General features: G+C 37.5%; 4 protein-coding genes across 4 annotated transcripts; 3 read left to right on the top strand and 1 right to left on the bottom strand.

Moving 5' to 3' along the window:
- Positions 1–2,215: 2,215 nt before the first annotated feature.
- Positions 2,216–4,839, bottom strand: LOC146684633 (eukaryotic translation initiation factor 4E type 3-like). Its single transcript, XM_085443643.1, has 7 exons — positions 4,435–4,839; positions 3,505–3,577; positions 3,108–3,202; positions 2,963–3,023; positions 2,811–2,877; positions 2,510–2,665; positions 2,216–2,418 (listed from the first exon to the last, which is right to left on the bottom strand). The coding sequence occupies exons 1-7, from the start codon at positions 4,599–4,601 to the stop codon at positions 2,372–2,374; spliced, it is 666 nt and encodes a 221-aa protein (XP_085299769.1). The 5' UTR covers positions 4,602–4,839; the 3' UTR covers positions 2,216–2,371.
- Positions 4,840–4,975: 136 nt separating this feature from the next.
- LOC146684634 (serine/threonine-protein phosphatase 4 regulatory subunit 2-B-like) lies at positions 4,976–10,307 on the top strand. Its single transcript, XM_085443641.1, has 9 exons — positions 4,976–5,118; positions 5,775–5,856; positions 6,040–6,210; positions 7,269–7,362; positions 7,485–7,522; positions 7,697–7,771; positions 7,937–8,083; positions 8,329–8,615; positions 9,075–10,307. The coding sequence occupies exons 1-9, from the start codon at positions 5,085–5,087 to the stop codon at positions 9,362–9,364; spliced, it is 1,218 nt and encodes a 405-aa protein (XP_085299767.1). The 5' UTR covers positions 4,976–5,084; the 3' UTR covers positions 9,365–10,307.
- A 1,803-nt stretch (positions 10,308–12,110) lies between these two features.
- Positions 12,111–13,899, top strand: guca1b (guanylate cyclase activator 1B). Its single transcript, XM_085443246.1, has 4 exons — positions 12,111–12,526; positions 12,946–13,095; positions 13,221–13,335; positions 13,545–13,899. The coding sequence occupies exons 1-4, from the start codon at positions 12,323–12,325 to the stop codon at positions 13,667–13,669; spliced, it is 594 nt and encodes a 197-aa protein (XP_085299372.1). The 5' UTR covers positions 12,111–12,322; the 3' UTR covers positions 13,670–13,899.
- A 419-nt stretch (positions 13,900–14,318) lies between these two features.
- On the top strand, positions 14,319–16,701 carry oard1 (O-acyl-ADP-ribose deacylase 1). Its single transcript, XM_085443535.1, has 6 exons — positions 14,319–14,384; positions 14,520–14,628; positions 14,738–14,903; positions 15,991–16,049; positions 16,167–16,279; positions 16,414–16,701. Exons 1-6 carry the CDS (start codon positions 14,320–14,322, stop codon positions 16,559–16,561), a joined length of 660 nt encoding a protein of 219 aa, XP_085299661.1. The 5' UTR covers position 14,319; the 3' UTR covers positions 16,562–16,701.
- Positions 16,702–17,048: the final 347 nt, after the last annotated feature.

The raw sequence follows: 17,048 nt of genomic DNA on the forward strand, positions 1-17,048 counted from the left end.
TCTAAATGTCGATTAATACAAAATTCTGTCTCAGTACTTTTGGCAGGGCTGTTAATATGGACCTTACGGGTGACAAAACTCCGCAAGGCTTAATGATAATCGCAACAAAAACGCCAAATCTTCAGCAAAGACAACTAGAGTTAAGAGATGAAAATGGACCCTTCTATTTGCATACCCGTGCTTCTATGTGACCGCAAGAGGGAGATATTTTACCTGTGGATGGCATGAAATCGGATCCTTAAGTACATTTGATTTTTGTTTCTTAAGAAACCGACAGCCACGTTACAAATGAAAAAAATAAAAATAAAAAACGAAGTAGTTTATCATTTTCCCCCCCATTCGCTGTACCGTAGGGTGTAGGGTTAAGATAAGATAAGATAACCTTTATTAGTCCCACACGTGGGAAATTTGTTTTGTCACAGCAGGAAGTGGACAGTGCTCTGCATATATTACAGTACCTTAAATGCTCTGGCAGTGATCTTTGGCAAGAAGAAGGGAAGACACTTCTAAAACATGACCTTTTCTGGGACTCCTGTCGACAGTGTTTTTCTATTATGATAGCACCTAAAATTTCAGTATATTCTTTCATATTCAGTTTAATTAAACTATAGCAGAAAAGTATCAATAAAAAGAAAGAAAAAACATGAAAGTTTGAACATTTTTATTTCTTTTAAACATCATCATACAAATCATACAAACAGAAGACTTTAACAATGTAAACTGCTGATGAACACAAGGCACCATCCAAGATCAACAATCAGTTACAAGGTCTGAGATCTGCAATGACTAGTCAGCTGTACATGTGCAAGGAAACGCTATTGTTATTCTCTTATCCTACAGTATGTGCTCTTAACGTTACTATAAAAACGGAACGTTACGGGTTAAAGAAAGCAATTTTGGCAAGTGCTATATTCATCTAGCAGAGTACTGAAGCTGAGCCACATTACAAATACGTCAACATTTGATTGATAAATGACAGCAGCAGTCTTTCTGTTGGTGTCAATGGTAATTTTGTGGAAATCAAGTCAATTGTATGAGTATTGCAGTATCAGTTAAAAAAGAAAAAAGAAAAAAAAAAGCTCTGTTGAAAAGGCGCCTTTTGTGAGACATTTTAACATGAATTTTGACAATGCTTAAACATGGCTGATTTTAAATTGCACATAGGTTTACTCATATGACACCACAGAGGCAACGAATTTTCGAGAAACTAAAACCACCTTAGTACAACAGAAATAAACTATCACTAATGAACTTTTTTCCTGTAGTTTTGGCATTGCTGCTACAATAACATCTCTTCTTAAAAATATTTAAATTGGCTCCAAACAGCAACAGCTTCTTTGTGCCCTCGTGATAGCTTTCTCTGTGTTGTGTATTTATTGGTCATATTTTTCTGGGGGCAGTTTTATGTACTTCAGACTTAAGAGAATACATAAAAACATTGCACTTGATTAGATAGGTGACACAAAACCAAACTGTATTTGGTCTCAGTTACCACAACTCCATATGCTGTTAACTCCAGAGGGATTATGAGACGTCTTATATACACAGTACAAAGTGCTTGATATGGAGCAGAGGCTTAAATAAAAATGACAACCACAACACGGCAAATTTCCTACAGAATAGAAATTATTGCATATATTTCTCAGCATCTACTCAAGGTGTCTTGTGCACCAAGGTCACTTTATTGTAACACTAACATATTCTTTTCCCCATTCTTCTTATTCTACACAAGAAAAAAAAAGTGCAATTTATATTCACATAGTCGCCTTACAGAATACTAATTATTCATCTTGTCCTGAACAGACAACAGTATTTTCTTACTGTAATTTACAAAAAGATAAAATTGTTGGCTAGAAAAGCTGTGTAATGTGTTGTTAATATAAAGGTTTGCTTGTGATACTTTCTTTGCTCAAATTTGCCCCAAAATTAGATGTAGTTCAAAGACCTAGCTTTTTATGTTCTTGGTAAACTACACAAAGTAAGCTAGAATACATCTACACAAATTACTGTTTTGGTTACAATTCTGTAAAATTGTGCAGTATTAAAATAAAAAATAAAAATAAAAAAATACTTAAAACATACAAATACTCCTGTAGACATATTTAAACTAAAATGGCTTTACTTTAGACTAAAACAATGATATTTTTTATCATGTATGACAATAATACTTAAAAGATGTGAAATTTCCTTGACTTTGAGGCGTTATACGTGAGGTAATTAAAATGATACATGAAGCAAATCGAATGCTCCAAAATTTGCCCCAGTATTATCACACACACACCCCCCCCCCCTTCCCAAAAGAAAATTAAAACACGTTCATGAGCAAAACAAAACAAAACAAACCCACACAAAAAAAGGTTCTTGAGAGTTGCTAATGTCTTGATCTACCTCCTTCGAAAGCATGGTGCTCCTCGTGGGCTGAAATATAACAGAAGATCTTATCACATCTCATGATTTCAGTCATTAAAAATGATAATACCGCACCCAAAGAAAAGAAGAAAATACTCACGTTTATAAAACACCGCTTTAAAAGGTACTTGTGGAAGGAGCTCGTTGATCCTTCCTATGATGTTTGACTCGCTAACACAAGAAGCATTTCCATTCCAGACCTGAACGACATCTTCTCTGTCTCTTATACTAACGCTGACTCCAACTACTTCATCCTCTGTAAATAATAATAATTATTAAGCATTTCAGACAGATAGACAGATAGATAGATAGGTAGATAGATAGACAGATAGATCTCTTGCAAACTCTATCTGTCTATCTATATAAATAATCACAGTCAAAAACATTTAAAAGAATTTTACCTGCAGCACAATAATCACTGAACTGCTCTCCAATAATAGCCAAAAGCAACTCCTTCCACACAGCAGACTATAAATGAGAAGACAGCTTTATTTAATGATCATGAAAGTAGATAGTGTACAAAACAAACGCTTAAATGTGTTGTAAAACTTACAGTGCATTCTTTGGGTACTTTCATTTTCCACACACCACCTTTGGCATTGCTTTCTTCTTCCCTGTATGCAAACAAGGAAGTGCCATTACAAATGATAAAAATGACATCATGTGAAAACAAATGTTGTTCTTGAGGTTCATCTCACCAGAGTGGTTTTCTTTCTCCTCTCATCAGATGATAGCTCCATCTCAGCGGCAAGCTGGAGACCCCAGGTATGTTGTTGTAAACTCTCCAAAAGTTCTACTCCAGAGCAAAGATGAACAGAGGAAATGGGTCATTTTATTGAACCATTTACCAACACACACAGAGTACAGACATTTGGCCTTGATGATATTTTGCAGTGGCCAAAAAGAACTTCCTCATTACTCTTATCTACACACACCCACTGATAAACTGGCATTCCTATTACAAGACGCTTAGTCAAGAGCTGAGAGTACTTTGAATAAAATTATGAATTGCTTTTAAATACAAGGACATCAATCATAAACATTTTAAACACCAACCACCAACAAATGTACAACCACTTTGTGTAGTCATCATACCTGGACAGTCTCCACAGTGTAGATTTTCTTCAAGTTTGACTCACACTCAGCTGCTGTTGTTCCTGGTAGAGATCTATCATGAAAAGAAAATCAGATTCTACCTTCTTTTCTTTTTTAAATTCAAGCTTATAAATATCTCAGATCAACTAAATAAACCGTTTTTCTGAGCTATATTAATCACATGTGTCCAAATCATGCCCTTTGAGCAGACAGGATGGGGTAGAGAGTTTTGTTTTTTGTTTTTTGGGGGGGGGGGGGGGGGGGGGGGGATCAGATGACAAAAAACGCCAGTAAACAGTAAACAACACTGACCCCGTTTGACCACTGCACCCTCTGATTTGTGCACACAGTGGACGATGGGCTTGTGTAACTGTGTTGCTTACTTAGTGTGATTACTTAGTGTCAAACTAGAAACTTTATTGAAAAGTAAAAGTAAATTTTACTTAAACAGAAGTAGTGACTCACTAAACAATAACAATCACATGAGCAGCAACAGAATAACACCTGTGCTAATAAGAACGTACAGTGACCTTATCTGAAATCACACCGAGTTATTAATATTCAGGTAGCCAGTCATAATTACACCCTTTGCTTATTTTAAGATCCTTCCAAGAAGAGGAATTGTTTATGTAGGTCAGACAGGAAACAGTTGGCAGATAAGCTGCATCACCATTACCAAAAATTTTGTATGTGTATCTCGTGCAATGTTCTTTTCTGATTAAATAAAGAAAAAACAACAACAATCCGCGTTTTGCTGTTAAGATCACTTGTTATATTATCTAAGCTGCAATGCCTGACTTACAGTAGAGGCCTGATAAATTCATTTCCCCTCTTTGTTCTCCATAAGAGGTCAACAACAAAGAGTTCACCCAGACAACTACAGCAACTGCTAAGACAAGCGGGAGTAGGTGAAATTAAACAGTTTCTTACCTGTCGAGCCAGAATGTCCACGGAGAATGTAAAGGCAGGGTGTCATTTCCATTGTTATTGTTATTAGAAATCCCTCCCAAATTTCTGTCACTGATATGAATGTTGTGCTCCAGCAGACTCGGGCTGGATGATGAGCTCAGTTGTAATGCAGCTACTGGAACTGCCATCGTTACCACTGAAAGCCAAGTGACCACGTATTAAAAACTAGCCGATGTCTTGCTTTCACTGTTGCCGTCGTCCGCGGTGTAAATATATAGGCTTCTTAGGTAAAACTAACCACGATCAGCTGCTGACTCATTGGTCGCTTCACCGGTTTGCGCCGTCACAACACAAAACGATGACGCCCCGCTGACTGCCTGCGGCATCTACAGCGCGCCAGAGCGATCGAGAAGTTTCCCTCACGTAATCCTGCACATCCAGTAAATGAAAATATTAATACCTCCGCGGCGAGAATAACAAGTATTTTAATTTTAGCAACTTATTTCTTTGCGGGGGGCAGAGCTCTGCTTTGTTGATCTTCGCGTCTTCCGCAAATGTGAATACGTAATTGCTGACATGCGCAGTCGTCACTGCCACCAGCTTTGTTGGGTTGCTACCTGCTAACGTGATACTAACCTGCAAGTATTTCTTGCCTGTGACTGGCCACAGCAATGGACATCGACGCATTGTTGGAAGCGTTTCAAGGCAATGTTTGCAGTTGTTAAATGAGTTATTATTAGCTTAATTATTTCCTTTATGTTTGGTTTAATGCCCTGAGCAAAATGTCTCATGTTTGCTAACTACGTTATCTCGTAACTTAGCTTATCAACAACAACTAGCGTTTAGAAGAAGCATCTAGCGTCTCTGAATTCAGTCTCTGCATGATTTCACCATTTTAATGCTGTCTTCTGCATGCAAAAATTTCGTCTTCACACACTTTACACCTTTTTATTTCCCCACGGACGCTTAGCGATTATGTAAACAGCTAGCTTGATAACGTCACAACATGCTGCTAACAATAAAATGCTAGCTAACTAACTTGTGGGAACTTTCCATATAGTTAACTGAGAACGGTTTGGGGATTTTATGAAGTTGCACTTAATATTTGGTCTTCTTTAATAAATGTATTGTCTTTTGATGCAGCAGTAAATATTTTAATTGATGTCACTGTAATTTGGAGAAGCCTGAAACCAAACATTATCTTCTCAGGTTATTTTAAAAGTATTCAACTTTCATATTTAGTTCAGTGCAGCCGCATGCATTTGTTTTATTATCTTGGGGATCAGCGTTGTTTCCTAGCTTGTTTTAAAGTTATTAAAGTTAAACGTTCTTTTTTTTTCCCTCAATGTTGGCTTTTGCAGATTTTGAGAAGAAAGGGAAGAAAGACACCTGTCCCCCATTGGAGCAATTTTTGTGTCATATTGCCAAGACGGGGCAACCGATGTGAGTACCATGGGTACATGTCAAGAACGATGGCTACACCCATTTTCAAATTTTACACAACTGCACTTAACAATTTTACACTTTTCTTTTTGCCAAACAGAAATACTGACATCAGTTTTCCTGCAAATATAATCAGCAGTGCCCTAGCAGATTTGTTTAAAGCAAACTTGCATTGTCTTACAGGATCCCATGGTCACAGTTCAAAACATACTTCATGTTTAAATTGGAAAAAGTCATGGATGATTTTCATGCTGCAACACCAGCACAGAGAGGACCACATAATCCCAATGTAGATATTGTCCCATTTGAAGAAATGAGGAAGAGGATCTTAAAAATAGTGGATGGATACAATGGGTGAGTTGAGATTATAATGAGCAATGGTAAACAAATCCTTAGTCACAACTTCAGTAGTGACTGAGTTTTAACCAATAGTTTTTTTTATTGGTATTCTTATATGCTGTCTGTTAAATCAAAACATAACCACAAAAACGTTTGAGCATGCATTTTATATAAAAAATGTACAAGGTTTACTCATATTTTATTCTGCCCACTGTGTGCTGCACTGTGACTAACAGGGTGGGCAATATACCCTCATAAATTATATCACAATATTTTAAGAAAATCTGCAATAATGATATTTCTGATAGGTGAAAAAATACTGAATTGCTAATTGAATCTTGCAGGCAGTGTGACTGCAGTGTGAATCTACTGAAACAAGATGCCAGGCTTATAGTGCAATAGCAGTGACACAGTAGTATACCGAGTGTTTTCCCCTGGAAATTTTAATTAAAAGAATAAAAGAAGTGTTTAACAATACCCAAGGTATCTTAACATTATAACTCTTTGGGAGGTTGCACAATATTGTGATATAAAAAATGAACAATGGGATGTGATCTTGCTATCATATAGAGTACAACTAGCAAGCGCTCCAGCAATGCTGGATGGAGTCATTTGTTTACTTTTGGGCCTCACATCACCAACTGCTAGCGTCTCCTGCTTAGTAGCCTGGGTGTATTCAACAGTGTTTGGTGAAGCAGATCTATTGATTCCACCTTCAGTGAGAATAGTTTTTGGGCATATTTTGCAAAGTAACGTATTTAGTTGGAAGCAGCCTTTTTAGGTTCTAAAATCATTGCCTTGCTCTCAAATATCTGTATTTGAGCAATTGGTGTGTGCGTGGGAACACTTTTAACACTTTAAAACAAACTATATGAAGTGTTATGTTAATAAGCAATCTCACTAAATTATTTGCATCATAGCTTGTGATCATTTATGACTGTGGCTGACCAGATACATGCAGATTATTCTTTTTTTTTTTCTCTCTCTCTTTTTTGCTGCATGTATTAAACTCTTACTTGCTTATACTCATCATCATCTGTTCCCTGATCCTAAATATTTCTCTAACTTTACAGAATCCCATTCACCATTCAGCGTCTGTGTGAACTCCTTATGGACCCTAAGCGAAACTACACAGGAACAGACAAGTTTCTCAGGGGTTTGGAGAAGGTGAGCAATAAACCATATTATCTTAGTATTTGAACAAAAAGATAAACAATATTAGCATATCAGAATGTAAATGTACATTTCATGGCTTGAAAAAAAAGCTTATATTTTTTTCTCCTTTTCAGAATGTAATGGTGGTGAGCTGTATCTACCCCACATCAGAGTGAGTACATTGGCAGTTAAGATTCTGTTTCCTTTGCTCTTCTGTGTGCTGTATTTTTCTCAAGCTGCTTCTGTTGACAGTAATGGTCCCCTGAGATTTTATGCATTATTATTGAGTCACACTTACGGCAGCCATTTAACAGCCAGTTACCTGTGCCTTTCTACCTCTTTAAAGGAAAAATGGGGCATCCAGTATAAACAGAATGAATGGGGTGATGTTTCCTGGCAACTCTTCTCTGTATACAGACAGGTGGGTGCAAAATGTCAGTGACTGATTTATACAAATTTGAAATTGCTTCATAAACTGCTAGCAAGTGGGAACATTTTAAAGCCGTATTACATAAGGACAACCACAGTATAGTAAAGACAAAGCTATCTTGCCTGTCAGAAATAATAGTTTGTTCTTTTGGAGTAGAAATGTGAATGGGCCAGACACACCAAAACCACTTAACAGACCAAAGCTGTCATTGCCAACATCACTTTCCACCAACGGGCTCCCTGATTGTCCAGTCAGCAAAGAACCAGAGCCAGCCACAGAGGAGGTGGAGGAGCAGTGCGTAAGGTAAGTTGTTTGATCTGGTAATATGTCCTAACAAGAGTGTTTTATACTCTTGACACACTACTACACTACACTAATTCCTGCTTTTTAGTTTTTTGTTAGTTTTTTTATATCTCCTCTCTTGACCTCTCGTTTATAATTAGGTTTTGTCAAGACCCTGCCTTAAGAAAAAAACAAACAAAGAGCAACTCATTGGCTGGCATTTCAGTATATAATCTGTTTAACAGATTTTACTGTGTTTGTTTCAGTGAAACCTCACTATCAGAAGGTGAGATGACGCCAAATAGTGGGATAAAGAATAAACACCCAGAAGAAGAGGATTCTGATGGTGATAAGCAAGAGGTGAAGAGACTGAAATTTGATGAAACGGAGGAGAATGAAACAACAAATGAAAAAAATGAGTCGTCTTGCCATCAAGGGCCAGAGAGCTCGCCAGAGAGCTCGCCAGAGACACCAGAGTCTTCAGAACACTCCTGTGGTCAAGAATACAAAAGTGGAACATCTTGTGACACACCTAGTGTATCGGACAATCATGGTATGTGTTCATGATCCTTATTTAGGCTATTTTATGACTTCTGACACTACAGTAATTGATAGTGTCTTCATAATAGTTGCATTCTTATAAATCCAAATACACAGGGGCTTATACGTGTTACAAAAAAGACAACATAGATCTTTTTAGTACAGATCTCTTGGCTGTTGCCATTTCTCTGTAGTAGAACATAAATGCAAACTGACTAAAACCTAGTTAGCCTAAAGTTAAAGCAAGATTTCTGTGCCCTTCAAACAGGCAAATGATCTGAATAGTTTTGTGAAAATCTCTCACCTTATACCTTCTTAGCTTCTGATAAAGGTGCATTGATGTGTCTTTCCATATTAAAGTATTATTGCACTAGTCTTTAAATTGACATATTCAGCTGGATAGCCTACCAGTTAGTTGCCGCAGAATGTCACTTAAAACATCATGTTAAAATACCTTCTACTTTGCTTCCAGAGCCAAAAAGCACACAATCAGGACCCTCTGAGGTGGAAGAAGACTCATCTGAGGATACGGCTGATCACAGTCTGAAGAGCGATAGCACTGTGGACAAATCTGAGCAGCCTGTTCCATCAGAGGAAAGTTTTGAGCTGGACAGTGGGGAAGGAAACAGCAGCGATGGAGATGACTTAAGCAGTGACAAGCAGATACCCTCTTCCAGTAATTCACCAGACTTGTCAACAGAGGGCGTTGCTGGCATTTCAAAGAGTGCAGAGACTGCAATAGAGCCTGGGGAACTTGACTAACTTCAAGGCCTGTCTGCCATCTGACTTTTTTTTTCTTCTTTTTTTACACTGTATGATACCACACCAAGGGTATATCTGTAGCACTGTGGACCTGTAAGGACCAAGAGTGATGTGAACCTCTAGATTCCTCACAGAAGGATCTTTTTGTCCTAATCAGTTTCAATTCTCAAGGCCTCACATCACCTGGTCTTTAAACTGGAAGGCATGGATGTAAAAGAAGATTATGGAGACTGCCTTTTTCACTGTTGACTAAAAGTTTTTCTAATCTTTTTTCCCTGATTTTTATATCTGAACGTAATAATTGAACCCTAATAACTAATGTAACTGATGTACTCTGAATTTTCATTATTCATTCGGCATGTATTTCCATAAAGATATGTTTGATAGAGTTTGTTTTAGCCTAAGCACAGTTGTTTTGACTATCTCACTAATGAATGTGTCTCTTAAGGTGAACGAGGACACCTGCCATATAGAATGTGAAGCAATGCTTCACATATTTCTGTTTGCTTTTTCTATGAAGCACATACCGTAAATATATTTCTTATTAACATTATCTTGCACTTGTCAGCTTTGACCCCTTGAAGGATGTGGAAAATGTTATAGTTTTGGTTTTCATTCTATGAAGCCAGTATAAAACGGTATTGTAGTAACCAGTTTGGTTAGATAGAATATTGCTTTTGCTTAAGGGTAGCCATTTCTGCATCAAGCCCTGTAAACAGAATACAAGGTACTTTTACACTGTATGTATGTCATACCTTAGTTTACAGTCGTCACTTTTGATAATTAGGAATTTTTACAGTATGTATCAGTATGTAAATCAGTTTTTGTAGACTTGTAATAAATGTCCACTGCCTTCGTAAAACTGATCATCGCTGGAAACTGAAGGCTTGCGCTTGTATCATAGTATTCATGGAAAGCAATAAATGCTGAAATTTGAAGTGTACCGTACTTTGCCCAGCTGGTGTTAAGGGAGTTGCTTATCCGGGTTAATGTTAACACAACAATTGTGTCCAGGGAATTATTGTTTAGCTGCACTCAAAATGTTATGAGAATAGAAACATTTCCTGACATTATAAAATTTTAGCCCAGAGAAAAATACGAAATTTTATGTACAGTTGTTGTCTGTATCGCCTATCTGTTGATATCTAGCATTTTAGTCACACTTGTGAAATCATTCCACTCAAACGTTTTGCTTTCAGCGATATATATGTCAATGTTAGCATAGTTTATTTATATGCTGGTGGTACACCATAACCTTAGCCAAAACATGAGTTTGATAGCATAGTGTTTTTCAACAGCCACATTATTAGGTGCAAATGTTTAATGTAAATGTCTTTGAGGCATTTGGACTTGGTCACGAACACTTGTTAAAGTTCAAAGCAAGTCTCAGAATAGGAAGAAGATTTGACTGACTTTTGTTGCTAAACAGGCTGCTCTGAAACTGCTGATCTACTGGGATCTTCCCCTGCAGTCTTATAGTTTATAGAGAAAGGTATAAAAAAGAGAAAATAACCAGCTTGCAGCAGTTCTCTCTGACATTATTTTACTAAGCTAAAACTCTAGAAGTAACAATGACACACACACACACACACACACACACACACACATATATATATATATATATATACATATATAATACATTACAGAAAACTGCCAGGCATGGGTGTAGAAACGGGTGATCAGCACAGGTAAAAGCCTTTGTACGATGACTGGGTGAGGGGGAATATCTCTTGTGTAAGACAGGTGTGAATCATTTTAATCGTGCAAGGATATCATCCAGTGACTCCTCAATGGCCTTGAAACCTCTAAGCTAAGATTATCACTATTATCCTGTTGTCAGTGCATATTTTAGCCAGGAAGGAAATGGGCCAAGCCATGTTTTCACCTATAAACAAAAGATAAGATCCTGCTAACGCTGGTGTTCTATTGAAAAAGTATAGCTGTTTCCAAGTCTGCTTTCTACTAAAAAAAAACCAAAACAACAAAAGCCTGCTTGATGTTTGACCCTTTTCCAAAATAGAATTTCTATTTTGAGATATGAGGTGGATTTAAATGCACATCACTAGTGACAACAATTTTATTATAGGCTTCAGTAAGACTAGAGTGGGCATTCATAGAGTAATCAGGGTACCAGTTAATTACCTGGCACCTGAAGGTCAGGGTTTCCAGGGATAACTAAAGGACTGAGCTGAGTGAATTATCAGACGGGTCAGGAGCTTTCTATTTTGGAATAGATTACTTATTAGTCCACAGGTAATACTTTATTGTAATGTGCTTGACCTTTTGTTTGATCATCCTATCAATTCATTTGATTTTCCCCTCAATTATATAACCTCAAAAACTAAAATTTGAATTCTAGCTCTGCTTTGTAAAGCCTTAAATCACTCGATTCAAAACTTTTATACACTATACAGACTTTAGGCCTTAGCTTTGGCATTTTATGCCTTAAAGTAAATTTAAATCATATAATTAAATAATAATACATTTTAATTTGTGAAAATTGAATGAAATCAGAGATCCTTAAAACCCTTTTATGTCATTTTCCCCCACAACTTTTACACACAGTATTGTTTTTCTTCTAGTTTAGTATAGATACAAGCAGCAGCACAATCTTCTCATAATCTGGCTGTGGACTAATTGAATTTGACAAGTGTTCATTTCTAATCCTTTATCATGTGATCCATAGCAGTCTGTGTCTCATCCTCACTTTCAGTAAGGATTTGCCACAATTGAGAGCCGAATAACAATTCAGCTTCTATGGACTTTCATGCCATATTGGTCAATTTGGTTTTTGCTGATTTGCACAAACTTAGCCGCAGCCACTGACTCTGTAACTGAGCACTTTTTTCATTTTGTAATGTAGGTGGAAGCTTAAAAAATGTAACCAGGTCAAACCAGATTTGTGTAATGTAAGAGATAATATTTGTTATTTTCAGCAAGAATAAAAATATTACCAACATGGGTCAACGCCTGAGTGAAGAGAGTGACCAAGACAAGGAAATCGATGTGGCGGAGCTGCAGGAATGGTACAAAAAATTTGTTGTGGAATGCCCAAGTGGAACGCTGTTCATGCACGAGTTCAAGAGTTTTTTTGGCGTTACTCATAACAAGGAAGCTGCAGATTACATTGAAAACATGTTTCGAGCATTTGACAAAAACGGAGTAAGTACAAACTTCAGTTCTGTCTCATTTTAACATTGTTACCAAACTACACAGCAGGACAAGATATTAATACACATTTGTTGATTCGGAAGGTTGCTTGTGCTGTTTCAGCTGATGCCCATTATCATTTTAAATATTTGAAGGGCAGAAAACTCATTTGCAGCAATTTTGAGGGCTAACTTAATTTGTACAAGTAAGGAAAAATGTCATAAATGCTCATGTATCAATTTCACTGAGAATACTTCTTGGGTTTTCAGGGTATACACAGCAAGCAAACTGGATGTTTCAGCTTAGCTCTAGGAATAATGGATAATTTTCCCTATTCTCTGACAGGTTAAAGTCCACACTGAAGTAAACATTTAGGTTCTTAGTCACATCCTTGTATTCCTTCACAACATTTGAACCTTGTGTGCACACAGGACAACACCATTGATTTCTTGGAGTATGTGGCAGCTTTGAACTTAGTCCTTCGAGGAAAACTGGAGCATAAACTTAAATGGACATTCAAAATGTATGACAAAGATGGAAGCGGGTGCATCGACAAAACAGAGCTTCTAGAAATTGTGGAGGTAATATTTACTATTTTAAAGTCTCCATGCGTTCTGCGTAGTTGATATTATGCAGCTGAATTGACTGACTAATGAACTTTAGTCAGTGAAGGAGTCACTGTAACATATTTTCCTGTAACTCTCAGTCTATTTATCGGCTGAAGAAAGCCTGCCATGGAGAGCTGGATGAAGAATGTAATCTGCTGACCCCAGACCAAGTGGTTGACCGGATATTTGAGCTGGTTGATGAAAATGGGGATGGTGAGTGTTTGCAATGGTTCCTAACGGCTTAAAATGTTCCATGGATGATTTAAAACACCTGTGGCATTGTGAAGCACTAATTGTAAAATTGTATGCGTATTCGTTATTGCTTGTTTATATTAAAAGGATAGGTGGGTGCAAGCTTTACAATGGTCATCTATCAGGAATGAAGAAATGTATACTAAGAATAACTGTCCTGCGTCACTTAGGGGAGCTCTCACTGGATGAGTTCATCGATGGAGCACGGAGGGACAAGTGGGTGATGAAGATGCTGCAGATGGATGTGAACCCCGGAGACTGGCTCAATGAGCGACGCCGTAGTGCGGACTTCTAGGGGGAAGCACAGACCGTCAGTCTGTCATGCACAATCCTGATGTGTAACTATTCATATTGTGATTTTGTGTATATTGCAGTTTATATGTATATAAAATAAAACACTGATACTGTCTGACTGCTAACGTGCTATATGCTGTTGTATCATATTTAGATACATGTCCACATCAATGCTGAGATTTTCACAAGCTTTCATTTATTGCTGCGTATGATGATGTAGGTTTTGTTTGTCTGCCCTTGCTTTATTTTCTTATATGTAATAATATAAGCAAAAAAAAAGAGTTATCCAATAAACATATTAATAAATCACAATAAATGTCAAATGTGAATTTCTTAAAACATAAAACACCAAATAAATTTAGGAGACCACAGGAAGTAGCCAACTTTTATTGATAGGCGTTGAATAAAAGACTTCTAAACACAAACATTAGTGTATAGTGTTAAAAATGGGGTTCTATTAAAGTATGCTTTGCAATTATTCTAATGAAAAAGTTAAAATATTTGTTTTGCATATCGTTAGCTTCATAGCATAAGTGCCTAAGTCATTGACTTAGGCAATTATGCTATGAAGCTAACGATATGTATCTGACAAACCTTCACATTCCGAAGGCGTGATCGTCCACAAGGTCTCGCTATTTCTCGCGAGACGATATGTTACGTAGCAGCTTTTCATACACCTCCAAACCAACTAACCTTCCGAGAACGGTGTTATATACGTAAGTTAAACAGCTTTCTGCAGGTAGCAGTTTTTAAGTCATACGAACGACTGTAGTAGCGCACAGCGTACTGTGCAAACTAGCAAACAGGTCTTCCAGCAGAAATTGAATGTCGATACTTCCGTGTGTTTGTAGTGTGTGTTCAAGATACTTAACAGCAAATCAAATCGCCCTGCAAGTGCTTTACCCTCGCTTGTCAATGTCGTCCGAACCTCATATGTCGGCCAGCACCCACACAACTAAGGTAAAGTTCAGTTTCTGGGGTTTCTCCGTCAAGACACCAGTGTTTACTGTATTTGTTATTCCGTCGTTATGCTTCACGACATTGTCTAATGCTGCCCCCTCCTGGTTAGCCTGCAGAACACAAGTGGAGGCTGAGTTATGTCACCGGGGACCTGTTCTCCTGCCCTGCGCGTGAAGCTCTGGCCCACTGCATCAGCGAGGACATCCGTATGGGGGCAGGCATAGCTGTGGAATTCAGAAAGAGGTTTCAAGGGGTGACTGAGTTAAAAGAGCAAAGTGAGTCAACCCTTTCATTAAAGATTCATCAGGGATGAAGATGTCTTGTGATCATTTTACCAGCATGGACACAGTTTTTTTTAAAAGCCTTTAACCTCCTCCTCACTCGCTTTCCTTTTGTAACAGCCTCGGTTAGGAGTTTTTTCTACACTGTCTGAGAGTATCACATTGTATCAATTTTGTCTGACTCTGTGTACACATTAACTCATATTCTTCCACACACATTCACTCTTACAGAAAGTCAAGGTAGTATCGTATGACAAATGTGTAAATGTGACTTTGTATTTGTATCCTGCTGGGCGTGCCACTTACCAGCGTCATAATGGATGACTGACAGGTGCTCGCTCTCTTGTGTAACCTCCTAAAACTGAGCAAACACCCATCTGCTGACTCGTTTGGAAACGTTGTCTTATGTTTCAAAAATAACTTGCTGAACTTTGTTTCTGAGAACATTTGAAGTGAGGAATAGGTTGAATAATTTTGCCTTAACATGTGAAAGTTTTGGGGAGTTTTCAGAGGCGACGTTGGACCTGATGCCTCTAATTTTGCATAAAGAAGCTTAGCCCACAACTTTATTCGCATGAATAGCAGCCAACTTGGTGCAGGGTCTCTCTAAACACAACACGAAGATACTCAAATGCTTTGCAAGGCACTGACAGATCATGTGGACGCTTCAGTCTGGAAGCTTTATTTTTGGTTATAAAAGGATATTAACAACAGATTCAGTGTCTCTGAATAGAAAGATAGCACGTCAGTTTTTCTCTAAAATGTTTGTGTCAAACAAGGCCTAGTATTACATCAAATGTCTTGGCAGATTAGAGGGAGGATGTGTTTGAACAGGATAGTGCCCAGACACTTTGTATCAAGCCACAGCAATGACACATGAGTTTTTGCTTTTTGATTTGTTTGGTTCTCAGGCTAGTAAACTTTTTGATAAACAACTCTACTTTCTAACTTTTTGTGTGTGTGTGTCTTCCGGTGTGTTATTAAGGGTCTAGGGATTTATGAATCTTTTTTTTTATCAAGCTTTGTTCTAATGTGGATATTATATTTCTTTTTGTCTTTCTATTCTTTATAATCCAAACAGAAAAAGTGACAGGACAGTGTGCCGTACTGAAAAGCGATGGACGCTTTGTCTACTATCTGGTACACATGTTGATTAAACTTCACTAGATGTACACTTTTAGACAAATCGAGAGATTTTATCCAAAAGCTGTTGTGGTTAGTGCAATGAAATGTTGTTTTTCTATTACTTTATTGTAGATCACAAAGAAAAAGGCAAGCCAGAAACCCACCTATGACAGCCTGAGACAGAGCCTGGAGGATATGAGGTCACATTGCCTGAAGAACCAAGTATCAAGAATATCGATGCCTCGGTTTGTATAATTTTTCTCTTTTGTGACCCTTAATTGAGAGAAATAATAATAAGCAAATTCATTTTAAAATCAACTAATTGTGGCATTTATTAAGTTGCTGTGGTAGTTAAATTCTTTATCTATTTCTCTGACAGTATCGGCTGTGGCCTGGATCGACTCAAGTGGACGAGCGTGTCAGAGATACTGGATCAGGTCTTCAAACACACAGACATCTCCATCACAGTTTACAGTCTTCCTCAGAAAGAAGAGACCACAGTGATGAAGGAAAACAGACGCAGATGATTCATGGAAATGTTAATTATTGAAATACTGATGTATATGAAGCCAAGGAGATTTTTTTTTGTCAAAGTTGGAAACATGTTATTTTCTCTGTTAAATAAAATAAAGCTTTCTTTTTATAAAAGAACCCACATAAGCTCATATCCAACTAGTAGTGGTATTATTATAGAACCTTTTTGTAATGACTGTTGGGACTACTTCCAAAATATTTTAATCTGTGTTCATCACTAAATTAAGATGAACCCGGATGAACTCAGTTTAATATCTCATATGGTGTGTTTTATACCACGGGACTGAGTATAAAGCGTCAGTTATCTCTTTATCTCCCCCTTCTTTCACTAAGCATTTACATTGTTGGTTGAGCAAACAGTACCTTTCTCTCTGGTCATCATATAACTTCTGGAGTGCTCATCATGGCCACTGCAAATGCTCAAGGTATTGTATGCTTCTTTATTGATCTGCTGGGGTATTGTGCTTTAATGCAGCCGAG

The sequence above is a fragment of the Copadichromis virginalis genome, linkage group LG20, assembly GCF_057382275.1.
Source record: "Copadichromis virginalis isolate Kocher_CV1m ecotype Utaka linkage group LG20, C_Virginalis_male_GT1.1, whole genome shotgun sequence".
Lineage (NCBI taxonomy): Eukaryota > Metazoa > Chordata > Actinopteri > Cichliformes > Cichlidae > Copadichromis > Copadichromis virginalis.

What these genes read in the sequence shown, in the direction of transcription:
- LOC146684633 (XM_085443643.1), bottom strand. Translation starts at nt 4,601, where the DNA reads ATGGCAGTTCCAGTAGCTGCATTACAACTGAGCTCATCATCCAGCCCG. An exon ending in AAGTACCCAAAGAATGCACT is followed by an intron (nt 2,878 to 2,962) that starts GTAAGTTTTACA and finishes TCTCATTTATAG; the next exon opens with TCTGCTGTGTGGAAGGAGTT. An exon ending in CAGTGATTATTGTGCTGCAG is followed by an intron (nt 2,666 to 2,810) that starts GTAAAATTCTTT and finishes TATTATTTACAG; the next exon opens with AGGATGAAGTAGTTGGAGTC.
- LOC146684634 (XM_085443641.1), top strand. Translation starts at nt 5,085, where the DNA reads ATGGACATCGACGCATTGTTGGAAGCGTTTCAAG. An exon ending in TTCTCAGGGGTTTGGAGAAG is followed by an intron (nt 7,363 to 7,484) that starts GTGAGCAATAAA and finishes TCTCCTTTTCAG; the next exon opens with AATGTAATGGTGGTGAGCTG. An exon ending in TAGTGTATCGGACAATCATG is followed by an intron (nt 8,616 to 9,074) that starts GTATGTGTTCAT and finishes CTTTGCTTCCAG; the next exon opens with AGCCAAAAAGCACACAATCA.
- guca1b (XM_085443246.1), top strand. Translation starts at nt 12,323, where the DNA reads ATGGGTCAACGCCTGAGTGAAGAGAGTGACCAAGACAAGGAAATCGAT. An exon ending in AGCTTCTAGAAATTGTGGAG is followed by an intron (nt 13,096 to 13,220) that starts GTAATATTTACT and finishes TGTAACTCTCAG; the next exon opens with TCTATTTATCGGCTGAAGAA. An exon ending in GGTTGATGAAAATGGGGATG is followed by an intron (nt 13,336 to 13,544) that starts GTGAGTGTTTGC and finishes TGCGTCACTTAG; the next exon opens with GGGAGCTCTCACTGGATGAG.
- oard1 (XM_085443535.1), top strand. Translation starts at nt 14,320, where the DNA reads ATGTTACGTAGCAGCTTTTCATACACCTCCAAACCAACTAACCTTCCG. An exon ending in GACTGAGTTAAAAGAGCAAA is followed by an intron (nt 14,904 to 15,990) that starts GTGAGTCAACCC and finishes TAATCCAAACAG; the next exon opens with AAAAAGTGACAGGACAGTGT. An exon ending in GACGCTTTGTCTACTATCTG is followed by an intron (nt 16,050 to 16,166) that starts GTACACATGTTG and finishes ACTTTATTGTAG; the next exon opens with ATCACAAAGAAAAAGGCAAG.